Source organism: Struthio camelus, chromosome 11, assembly GCF_040807025.1.
Source record: "Struthio camelus isolate bStrCam1 chromosome 11, bStrCam1.hap1, whole genome shotgun sequence".
Taxonomy (NCBI): domain Eukaryota; kingdom Metazoa; phylum Chordata; class Aves; order Struthioniformes; family Struthionidae; genus Struthio; species Struthio camelus.
The window spans coordinates 27913160-27925253 of NC_090952.1; the positions used below are offsets into that span (position 1 = coordinate 27913160).

Sequence of the window (12094 nt, forward strand, 5' to 3'; positions counted from 1 at the left end):
TGGCGCCCCGAGAACCAGCTGGGCCTGTACCAAAGGCTGCTGCCGGGTGGCCTAGGCCGTCTCCGTCCTTTGCGGGCGCTGGGAGCGCTTCCCAAGGCAGGAACGGGGAGGTCCGGACCTGGCACGTGTTCGCTGTGGCTGAGCATGTTTTCTGGCAGCAGCTGCTGCCTCGGCTGCAGTGGTTTGCAGCTGTGCATGCCCTCTCGGGGCCTGAAGAGCACCTCCACCACGCAGGTCTAGCGCGTGCCGTGCAGGACAGCTTGCGGACAGAGGCAGTATGTTCAATGTGGTCGCAGTGGATTATGGGAAAAAGGCATCCGTTGAGGCTTTTTCCTGCTGGTTCCCACTGCCGCGGTGTCCTTTGGCCGTCCTGAGCGGGGCTTGGTGACGTGCGGGGCTTGGTGACGTGCGTGCCCTGGTCGCTCTAGTACGCGGTAAGTGTGTTAAGCCCGTTAGAGATGGAGCAGCTGCTGAACGCATATGACGTGCTGCCCCTGCCCTGTTTCCTTATGGCATGGTGCTAGACTGGGCAACCTGTGATGCTGTTCCTGAAACTGCTTTAAAACTCTGTCCTGGGACATCATCGACTTGTTATTTTATCCCGAAACCAGTGCCTCTGGACTGGGAGAACAGATGAGCTCTTTTCTAGCCCATCAGACATTAGGGTTGGGTCTTGGTCCTACCAGTGTTCCCACCAGTAGTTGCCATTCCTCATTTCTCCCTACAATGAGGAGTTGTACAGGAAGAGGACGTGTGAAAGTCCGCACTTCAGGTGGTTGTGAGCGGTCATCGTGTGCTGCTTCTGTAGCCATGGGCGGCTCTGCCACCCGGCCGTGCTGTTCCCTCCAGCAGCGCCCTGGCGCGGGACGCCAGCGCCTGCCCGGCCCACGTGTCCCGCAGGTGACGTCCGTCTTCCCGGGAGCGTCATTGCTGCTGCGGAGGATGGTCCGTGGTGGTGGTGGCTGCGTGGGAAGCCCCCGGGGAGGCCTGGGCTTGTGGGGGCGGCGATTGCGGGGAGTGCCGTAGCCATATGGTGGTGTAATAGAAATGATAATTGAGGAAATTTTGAAGCTGATTAAAGGCTTGACCCAAAGGTGTTTGGGAGGAGATGGAGCAAGTTGGATCTCCTCCCCCTCCAGAGCTGCCACTTATTCTGCAAGAATTCGCTCCCAAAGAGCTTTTTGTGAGGTTTTTGAGTTTGGGCCCCCGACTCCTATTCACGTTAGGAAGTTTGTGCAATTTTTAAGCGGACGTTTCCCCATGCATTGAATCAGGATTTATGCTGACGCAGGGCTCCTGTCAAAACTTAAGCTAGTGAATCCCAAATGTGTGGATGCACAAATTCGTCCGGTGAACAGCTGGCAAACAAAACGGCCGCCGTTGGAGAGGTGATAACTCAGCACATGTCCGAGTAACTTGCTGATTAGTAAAACATTTGCTGGCGTTTCACACTGAAGGCTTGTTTGCACATAGAGGAATTTGGAAACACCTCTGATTGCCAACTGATGTACTTTGAATTCACGTCCTAGCGTAATCCTTTGAGCTTGCGTCCTAGCGTAATCCAGATAAACCTTCAAGCGTAGACGAGACCTGGAGTAATACAGTAGAGCGCGCTGCTTGCTCTGGGTCACTGCCTGTTCCTCGTGGGCTCGGGCCCCGGGGGGAGGCCGTTTCCGCCCTCCTCGCGCGGCGATGGCTCTGCGGGAGACCAGGCAGTAAAGTACTGCCCGGCTCGTCCAGGCGCCGTCCTGAGCGCGCCGAGGCTCCTGACGCTTCCGAGGGCGCCTGGAAGAGAAGGGACGGGCTTGTTCCACCCCCGGCCTCCTCCCCGACGTCCTCGCTGCCCCTGGGCTGGGTTTGCCCGATGCGTTGGTCCCAGGAGACCATCTGTCACGCGGCCCCCCCCAAAAGTGGGTCTGTGCCCCAGGCGAGGGCAGGAACGAGGCCTCACCGGTAACCTGAGCCTCCGGGGCTGGTTTTTGGCCAGGAAAGCTTGGGGGTAGGTGTTGGCTGCCTGCGCTGGCCGGATGCCGCCGGACCGAACGGCTCTGTCTCTGTGAAGTTACTCCCTAATTCTTCCTCCCGTGTCCTTGCTTAAACGCCACTGGGCTTTGCTCGAGCACTGCTGCGCTCCTCCTCGGATTTGGGGCCTCTCTGGGGGGATGAGTCCTCGCGTCCGGTTGCGGTGCAGCACTCGGCGCCATGGACGGAGATGCCAGGTTAATAACTGTCCCCTCTTGACGGGAGCCTTTTCCGCAGTGGAGCGGGCTGCGTGCCAGAGCCGTCTCGGCATCAAATGGCAGCCGCCGAGACCAGCCATCTTCTCAGCCCCTCGCGGCTCCGGCACGAGTCAGATTTGGGGGTACGTTTAGAAGGATCGGCCGTTTGGATGCTCAGTGCTATAACCCTCTATCTTGCTGCGAGTTGGGAACCCCGGTAACGTCCGTGGCTTTGCTCGGCCGACGCTGTGCGGCCAAGGTGGAAGGAGCCCTGCCAAAAACATCTCTTCCCTGCCTTGCTCCCGGGAGGTCCAGATTATCCTGGTGCGGTGCTGCGTTCGGAGAGACGGAGCCGATTGTCTTTTTGGTGGCTCCGGAGTGCTTGTCGGGGTGGCACGCAGCGAGACGCGCCTCCTGCGGCCCCGCTGTCCTCTCCGCAGCGCCGGTGGGGACACCGGGGCTGCCACCGGTCCCCGGAGAAGGCTTTCAGGCGAGCGGGCGCGTGTCCCCTCCGGCCTGGTAACAGCAGGAGACGGGTGGCTTGCTGCACTCCCACGGGATTGAACTTAAAATCTGTGCCGGCTGAAGAAAAGAGTTAACGTGAGTTTAACTGACTTCTGCCTGGCAATTAAAGCTGTTCAAGCCCACTGGGGCTCTGCGTTTACATTCTTTCTGAGGCATAGGGTGTAATTACATAGGTATAATTTAAACTGTGCATATGCATGTGTTCCTATTACGCGCCGAGGAGCAAAGGAAATTATCCAGGAATTAGAGGGGGAGGAGGGTGCGGGCAGTGGGAAGGGCCGGCTCGCGGGGGCGGCCGGCGGGAGCAGCTCTGCCGGAGCCGGCGCCTCGGGGACGGGGCCTGCTGCGGGCTCCGGAGCAGAGGCCGAAGGAACCCCGAGATGCCGCAACGGGAGGCTGGGAGAACGGCGGGGGATGAGTGCCTCCGGCCCGGGGGCACACAAACGCTTGGGAGGTCTGTCCCTCCCTCGTAATCCCGTGCTCCAGCCACTGGAGGTTTTCCTGCTCTTCAGTCTCAGCTTGCTTTTACGTTTTTGTCTCGCTACGCAGTGATGCTTATAAACGGGATCCCGAGATGGGAAAGTGAGGAAGCGCACGTTCCCCCTTGGTCCTTGGCATATTTCTAAACTAGCCTGAAGTGACTAGCGCGGACTAGAGAGCTGAAAAAGCTGCCTCGCTCCCCAGCCGAGGGAACCCGGAGCATCCAAATTTCCATGGCACACAGTTATTTTTGAAACTTTCTCCTGTTACGTTATTTGGCTTCCCACTAGATGACTCAAATACGCCTTTTGGGAGATAGCTGCCCAAGCGTAAGCTGGGGACCTGCCTCACACCTCTCAAATGTTCTCCGTTCCTTACAAATGCTCTATAATATTCTGTCTCTTTTCCTTACAGCCACTTCTAATGGGACTCTGGATGGCCTGGAGAACAGAGAAGGAGGCGTCTGTCAGACACGCTCCATGAAGATTGTCATGAAAGTGGGGCAGGGTGAGTAATTCTGTGCCCTAGGGTTTCCCATCAGACATAACGCTGAAATATGTTATACTTCCTTTGGTGCTGTAAAATTCAGCACTGCAGAAATGTGCTGTTCAGCCCTTCTTAGGAAGTTGGCAAAGTGCTGCAGGGACCGAAGGTCTAAAACTCCTGAAAGGACTGAGTTGGCAGAGCTAAAGACTTTCTTTTTGCTTATCCTGGGGCGATGATCAATGGGGAGCAGAAGAGTGAGGAGCTAGTTTTCTTCCTTGATAAGATTATCAGTTTGAATTGAATTTTTTTTTTCCCAATAATAAATGCCAAAACCCTCTAGCTCACAGCATACTATAGCGTATCCTTCCGAGAAGGATGCCTCATTTTTCCGCTGTACATAGAGGAACCCTCCCAAGTCCTCTTGTGTGCCGACACCATTACAGAACTGCTTCTTGCACTTTATTTCCAGTTTCCCCAGGCTTCTCCTCCTCCCCACCCCTGAAATTGGGAAAATGTTCCCTCCAAAAAACGTTTAGTGTCACGTTAGGTGTTGCACAGCACTTACTCATTGCAGTTTCACAACCAGTTGAGACTCTGGACCCAGATGCGTTTACAGGTAGAGCACTTAGTTGCTTTAATTGCCTAACGAAATGTCCCCATCAGCTTGACTTTGCTGCAGGGGAGTAAGGAAGAAAAGCAATCTGTATGAGGCAGAACTAAGTGGATTTGGAAGTTATCCTCAAGTTGCTTAACTTCTGTGATGCAATTTCCAACAACTTCATTTTATGGCAGCCTGTCTTTTCTGTTGTGGATCTGAACCAGGGCCCATATTCTGGCACGTGGTTGTTGTTTCTGGATCCTAGGGAAACTGAGGCCTGGCCAATTGCTGCTTTCAGCCAGGAGGATTTCCTGAGTCAATTCAGCAGAACTTTGTTTTTAGGTTCTTTCTTTTCATGTCCATATTTGGGCATGTTTAGTGCCTTAGGATTAAAATGTAGTAATTGGCAGTTCCATCTTACCTTGTGTTTTATGGCTGAGCTGGAAGCCAGTTGTGTGGATCAATGGACTGAGCAGACCCGCAGGGGCTGGAGTAGTTCTGCACGGTCCTTTCCCTTTACGGACAGCGTGGCTTGCGTACGGCCACGGAGGAAGGCGTTTGCCCTGTTTCCCGTTAGTGGCAGAACAAAGCCACGAGTGAAGGTCTGCGGTCAATACGGGCTGCCTTGGCTTCGCCTTCGCTTTCCAGCTGCGCACAAGGTGCGAGTTTGAGCTGTTCTGACCCAAGGCAGTTGCGGAAGATTTGGCCGACGCAGAATGGAAGCAGTCGGCCTCTCCTCGCTTGGCTTCTCGCTGCGGGAGAGTTATCCAGGCTATCAGAAAGGAAAGGGGAAGGATCCAGGTGCTTTGCTCGAACAGAGCAGAGCGCACTTCTGGCACGGAAAGCGGTCTCATGACTCGCCAGGCATCCAGGACGTGTTACGAGCTGCGCAGGCTTTAACCCGCGGACGGCAGGTCCGCGTGTGCAGGCCCGGCGCTGGCGGCTGCAGGGTTCGCCACGCCGCAAGGAGCCGCCAGCGGTAACGGTCCCCGAGCTGGAGGGACCTGCTGGTCCTCCGGTGGCAGAAATACTCCGAGGGCATCGCTAATGATGGTAGGGTGGCTGCCTACCCATGTGGCATGCCGCAGCCCGAGCCCACCATGCCTCCCCAGGCAGGCCCGATGGAGGCAGGAGCAGCAGTGGGAACGGGCCCTCGGCGCCAAGCGCTGTGCAACAGCCGGTTCCCCGGCTGGCTCCGGCGTGTGCCGCTGTAGCGTGGCCCTGGCTTGCTGGAGCTCTCTAATCCTGCGTGGCAGGGAATTGTCCTCTGATGGAGAGAGCTCCCCGAAAACTTCCTGTCCCTAAACTGCAGCGTTCCTCCCAGCTCCAGTGATGCCATAGGCTTGTTCCAGCAGCCGTCTCAATGCAGAGCTCCTGGTGGCTGCTTTTCATTATTTTGTTTTCACTTTGGGGCCAATATTTATAATAAACAAAAGAACTAGTGCTGCAGTCTTGGCAGACTCGTTCCCTTTGTGTTCGCTCTGTTGCCCGTGCTACAAACTCGCTCAGACCCACGCATGGGAGTTCAGAAAAAGGGGGTGGGGGGTGTTTAGGATTGGGGAACTGCTTCCCTCAAGTACCGAAACGTTTTAGCTTTGCTCTGCACCCCTGTTATTCCTCTTGCGTGGTTTCCAGGTGCTCCGCTTTCTTCCTTTCGTGGCAGTGCTGAATTGAACTTCATTTTTCTGCTTGCTTTTTGGGCGGGTGCTGTTCAGGCAGAAGCAGCCATGATCCTTATCCTGGAGAGCTTATGCTCCAGATGGAAAATGGGAAGCTGCAGAGAGGGGCAGGAGGCTGGCTAACTCCGTGGGCTTTGCTTGGCGGCGAGTCCGGGTCTGTTGCCTGTTCTTGCTCACGCTCCTTTGAGGAGCGCCCAGCTTTGTGCTATTTTCGTGACTCCTGTGGGTTGGCTGCTTTCACTTCCGTGCTGTGTCACCCTTCCCAGGCGAAGGGACGGAGGAGCCGCGCTTGCTGGGCTCCCGGGCTGCTGTGGGCTTCCTGCGCTTGGCGAGTAGCCCGCGCGGTTGGTCTGTGCTTTGTTTCATAACCAAGTCAGGTCTGGAGAGCGAGGGAAGGTTTCTGGTCCCTGCGAGCAGGCACCCCAGCACGTTCACAAGCACATGAGCGGCTGCCTGTGGACGGGAGGAACGGGGGAGGCAGCTGCCGTGAGCCATTTCAGGTGTGCTGTCTGCTCTCTTGCTGGCTGATCCCGGCACAAGAAACTCATCTCACTCGGTGGTGGTGCTTGAAGATGCTCCTGGCATGATGGACCGATGAAAACCAAGTGTCCTTGGGTGCTGGACGTGAGACTAGGGTGCTGCTTTTGCTTTGCAGCTCTATGCTGCAAAACCCATGACCAAGTTTTCCGGGAGGGAGGGAGGGGGCTGCATTGTCACCTCCCTTTCCAGGATGGAGCCACCCAAAATGGCACAGCCAGCAGCACAGTCCCCTGCTGTGTTTTGTAGGCTTTTCCAGAGAGTTTCATGAGCATTGGGCTTGCCTCGGTTCTCACGCGACTCAGTTGTAGCAGCACGTAGAGTCCCTCCTGCCCTGCAAAGAGGTGACTGCAGTGCTTTTCTGGGGAAACTCCTTCTCCCTGCTCCTTACTTGTTACTACTTGGGTTCCTGGCCTTCCCGGTGTGGGTGTAGGTGGCCTGCTGGGGCACAGGCAGGGTCTGGCCAGCTGGGAGCGCGTTGGGGAGCCTCAGCAGCAGGACTGGCACGTTACTTCACAAGCTAATCTTTGCAGGACTGGCACGTTTGCCACAGAGGTTGGAAGTTTCAAGATGGCATGTCACATCACCATGATCAGTGTGACTGGCTCCATCTCTTGCTACCAGCATCATACTGGACTCGGTGGTTGCTTCGGTGTTTATGGTCCTATGCAAGTCTGTCGTCATCTAAGACTTGTTACTGGCCCTGGTCCGGTATCTTCTCCTTCCGTCCCTGCTTGCCCACATATGAAAAGTCTTGCGACTTAATCAGGCATGTCATTGCTGACCCTTGCAACTCTGCAGCTTAATCCTCGTTTGCATCCAGGTGCTTTGCGTAGTCCCAGATAACGGTTTGCCCTGATGCCTTAGCAGTCCTAGCCTCAGTTTCTGTGCTCCTTCCTCTGTTTTCCTGCCGTCTTCCCGGCTTTGTCCAGGGCTCTTCGTTCAGACGGGCTTTGTGCTTTCTGCTCTGCAGTTGACCTCAGCGCTCTGCGCGTTTCTGGCATCATCCTGTAGAGCTGTGGAAGAACAGTGTTTGATAGCTGCACTTCTGTTTAATTGAAATGTTTCCATTTTTGGCACCACGCTGTAAAGCGCTCGCGCTCCCTTCCCCATATGCCTTCTACCCACAGTCCCTTCCCACAGAGCTCTGCAGGGCTTTTCTCTTCTCTCCGCGTTTGTTTGGCGACCTTTGGAATTAGTGGAATTCTCTGGGCTGGTTCTGTGCAGGTGGTGACTTTACACCAAGGAAAGACTTAGTCTGTGCTGGGCAAGATTTTTTTTTTTACCCCACCAGCGTGTTCCAACTCCCATTTGTTATATGGCAGTGCTGTGGGGCACAGGACCCTCCAGGAGGTTTTGGACTGAGCTAAGAAACACCGCTTACTGTTCCGCTGGTCGACGGTAGTCTAGACATGGGATATTGCCCGGCTGATTTGGAGGAAGGAGATGCTGTTCAGGATGGCTGTCTGGTGGGTAGGGAGCTGTACCTAACGCCCCAGAGCTCCCCCACCAATCTGCGCTCCCTTTTCTCACCCGGATGTGCACGTTGCTCTCCTGCGGCGCTGGTCTGAAAGGGCAGGACAGCAACCTTTCGCAAATGCCGACTGCTCTGCCAGAGGTCTGGAGGAAAACAGTGGTTCCCACCATGGGTAGAGGCTTGGGGGGAAGATTGTTATTTAGATGGGGGAAAGAGCTGCTGTTGTCAAGTTTGAATTGAGGTTTCTCATCTGGCCCTTCTCTTTTTTTTCCCCAGATCCGAATGCAGTGATCCCAGAGCAGCTGACAACGAGTCGGCCTAGCAAGGAATCCGACAACACAGTGAAAATTGTCACACAGAGTCCACGCAACAAGGTCCCTGCGGTGGAAGAGCCTGGGAAGCCAGGTAGATTTGGCTGAGGACATCTTAGGAAAAGGGGATGGGACCTCTGTGTGCCTGTGGGGCCCAGGAGGTTGGCCAGCATCTGCTGTTGATAGGACAGAACAAAGTCTGGCTTGTTTGATGTGCATCCCAGGGGATATAGGGCATTTTGGAGCAGAGATTTATATCTATTGCTTGTAAATGCTGCGCAGGTTTCTGCGATCTCTACTGCTCACAGCTTCCCCTTGCCTTAACTCTGTTTTTTGAGTAAGATACTGCTCAGTCTGTGTTATCGGGGAAGGCACAGGCAGCTAGGCACTGCTGAAGTGTAGAGCGGCTCTGGGAAAGTTCATTCTTGGATGTATTTTCCCAATTTGTGTCCGTCCAGGCAGTAGCTTTGCAGAGGGAAGTGCTGTTTCAGCGCTCTCCTCCTCCTCCTCCTCTTTTTGTTACCCGTCTGTTCTTCGAGGTAGAAATGAAAGGGTTTGGAGGAGTTGAGGTCCTTGGGTTTTTGAGCTGAGCTAGTGTGAAAGCCCTTTGAAGGTAGTTTCCTGAGTTCCTGACCCTGCTGAGAGAAAAGTGGAATCAGATGAAGCAGGGAAAAGTTGCTCTTTTCTTCTGCAATACAGACAGTCAAGCGGTCTCCCCTCAGGGGCCTGAAGCTGCCACAGAGTGGGGGTCAGGAGAAGATGGGGGGTCAGTAATAGGATATTGTGGGTCTATGGGTATCAGAACCCACTTTCATTAGAGCATTCAAGTCTGTTGAGGAGAGCAAGGGCTCCTGGGGTTCATTCTGATTATAAGCCGGATATGAACAGCATTCTATCTCCTGGCTGGACTGGAGACTGTGAAAAGAGAGAATACCACTGCAGGGTGAGGGAGAGGACAGCCGTAGGACCTTCTCTGTGGTTATCCAAGGTTATCTGCCCTATGATGCCTGATTCATGGAGGTTGGGGTGAAGGGACTTGTAGATCTGGGATGTACAGCATATGAAAATGGGTAGGAAGGAGCAGAGACACTGCTGTGCTGAGGTGTTTGTAGCATGTGCTGTTTCCTGCTCCTTGCTCCTTCTGGAGGCAAGAGACTTGATGCTCCCCTCCTAACCCGGAGCAGGGCTCCTGTATCAGTTCACTCTGCATGAGGAGGCTGTTTTGCTGAGTGGAGGAAGGGAGAGGGGCTCAAATCCTTGGCTCTCATCCGCTCCATAACGTGTGAGCCATGCACAGATAGAGCGTGAAACCAATCTCATTCCGACTGACTGTTCAAAGCACCTTGAAGATGCGAACAGCAAGCTTCCTTTTTGACCTTCAGTCCACTGGATCCTCCGGACAGTGAACTGTTGCTCCGCTGTGTTTGCAACAGCGCAAAGATACTAAGCGGAGGCTCTCTGTGTCTCCTGGGATTGCTATAGCAGAGAACTGCTCAGCACGTGACAGGGAGGCTGTCTTTTCACACTGATCTAACGCCTGTCTCCCCTTGCAACGCAGGTTCTGTCAACCAAGATGGGCAGGAAACCCAAGGTCCCAGCGATGGATTCTTTGGCTCCAAGGTTGCAGTTTTTGCTGCGATTGGTGCTGGCTGCGTCATCTTCATTCTCATCATCATCTTCCTCGTCGTCCTCCTGATCAAGATCCGCAAGCGGCACCGGAAGCACACCCAGCAGCGGGCCGCAGCCTTGTCACTCAGCACCTTGGCCAGCCCAAAATGCAGTGGGAACGCAGGCTCAGAACCCAGCGATATCATCATCCCCTTACGGACTACAGAAAACAACTACTGCCCTCACTACGAGAAGGTGAGCGGAGACTACGGGCACCCCGTCTACATTGTCCAGGAGATGCCCCCCCAGAGCCCGGCCAACATTTACTACAAGGTTTGAGGAGCAGCCTCGGCAACCCGCCAATGCAAGAGCCCGAGAGCGCCGAGAGCCCTGGGGGCAGCCGCTGGGTCTCCCCACTCGTGCGCTCGCTCTGCGAGGGAGGAAGCGAAACGACCCCCACGGCAAGACGAGGGGAGCGCAAGGGTCTGGCACCAGATAGTGGATCACTCGCTCGCACGCTCTCGCTCTGTTTCTCCCCTTTGTATTTAGTTTTGTAGTTCTCAGCTTTTGTAATCCCAAGACTTGAGGGTGAGCCTTCAGTATCCTCCTCTTCTTCTCCAGACTGCACCCTGGCTCTGGTCGCGTCCGGTCGGGGTGCGGGCCTAGCGCCTGCCGCGCGCGGGCGCCGTGCCTTTCCTTGCTCTCGTGGACGCCACTGGCAAACCCGGAAACTCCACTTCCCCTTTTGTGTTTTGGGATTTCCCTTTGTCACCTGTACGTTATTGCGTTAAGTACCTGTGTGTCTGGCGCTGCATCAGCCATTGCTTCAGTCCAGGAGGGTCCCAGGAGCCTGAACGAGCGCCGGGGCCACAGAGAAGAGCCTCTGCTCCGTGCGGAGCAAGCAGCTTTGGGGGGGAGGAGGAGGATGCTTTGCCTAGGTGCCAAGGTGCAGACGACTGTGCAGGGAGGAAGCTGGCAAACCCGACTTACTACTACTACTACTATTATTATTATAATTATTTTAATTTTTTGTAACATTTTTATTTTTGTGAATTCTGGTCCAGAGTCCCGCCACCCACCACCGCCTTCGGGCGCACGCAATTGCCTCCTTCCACCATGCCGTCCTGCCGGCCACCGCTGGACGCGGGACACAGACTCCCACCTTCTCCCATTGCTGCCATTTTAAACCTTTGTGTTCGTAGCTGTTGACTCTTGTTTTAGTCTCTTTATAAAAAGAAAGAAAGAAAAAAATATATATATGATGTCTCAAGCATTCAGTGCGCAAGAGAGTCCAAGCGCTCTGCCTGCCCCGCGCAGAGCCAGCAACCTCATCCCTCCTTCCGGCTCTTCTGGACCCTCCCCAGAGGTGTCTTCCTCCCAGCGGCTCCCGCGCTCTTGCTCTTGCGGACAAAGAGGCCAGGCCAGTTTCTTGGAGACTGGGGAGAGGGACAGAAGAAAAGCGTTTGCTGATAGTTTCTATCCGGCTGGGGCTGAGACTGCCGGAAGCGGAGTGCGGGGTGGGCATGGGGCGGAGGGGTGGGCAAGGGGTAGTTATAAGTACCTTAGTGACAGGTTTCGTCCCAAAGCCGTCGTTTGGGCAGGGTCTGCAGCTGGCTGTGTCTCGGGTCCAGCCCTGCAGCCTTTCTCCTTGGAGAGGAAAACTGGAAAAGGGTCGTTTCTGCTCTGAGCCGGTGTCGGGTGCGGGCTGGGAGGCCGGGGGAGAAGGGGCGCGGAGGAGGCGACGGCTTCGCGAGCAAACCCCGCGGTGGCCTCGCGCCGTCCGCGGGGACCCCCTGGTCGGTCTCTCTTCCCGTTAGCGTTTGCAGGTCGCCCGCGAGCCGGCTCCAGCCGCCCCGGCCGGCGGCTGGGCTGCGCGGCGGCCCTGGCCCTGCCGTGCCCAGGCGCGCGGGGGGGTCTCGCCTCCCGCGGTCGTGTCCGGGGCCGCGGCGCAGGTGGTGGGGCGCGTGGGGCCGCCTGCCCCGCGGTCGGCCGAGGCTCGCCTCGGCGTCGCCAGCGCCTGGGCCGCGCGCCGGGCGCTTCCCCCGTCCTCGGGCCGGGCCCGCCGCCTGCCCGGCCTCTGCAAGGGTGGCGGGCGGCGCTCTCCGGGCCGGACCCTTCCCGGGGCGGCAGCACCCTCCTTTCTCGCCGCCTTCTCCGTTGGGAAGCGGCCGCTT

General features: G+C 56.1%; 1 protein-coding gene across 2 annotated transcripts in view; it reads left to right on the forward strand.

Moving 5' to 3' along the window:
- Positions 1 to 11193, forward strand: part of EFNB1 (ephrin B1) — a 79404-nt gene extending 68211 nt beyond the window's left edge. The window contains exons 3-6 of one of the 2 annotated variants that reach the window (XR_011143431.1): positions 3639 to 3731; positions 8278 to 8406; positions 9871 to 10508; positions 10845 to 11193. Coding sequence is in view for 1 of the 2 variants with exons in the window: in XM_068956868.1 (XP_068812969.1) it covers positions 3639 to 3731; positions 8278 to 8406; positions 9871 to 10259 (611 nt within the window). In the remaining variant the exon portion in view is untranslated. Of the gene's footprint in view, positions 1 to 3638; positions 3732 to 8277; positions 8407 to 9870 lie in introns of both variants that reach the window. The other variant, XM_068956868.1, reaches the window with a different exon arrangement.
- Positions 11194 to 12094: the final 901 nt, after the last annotated feature.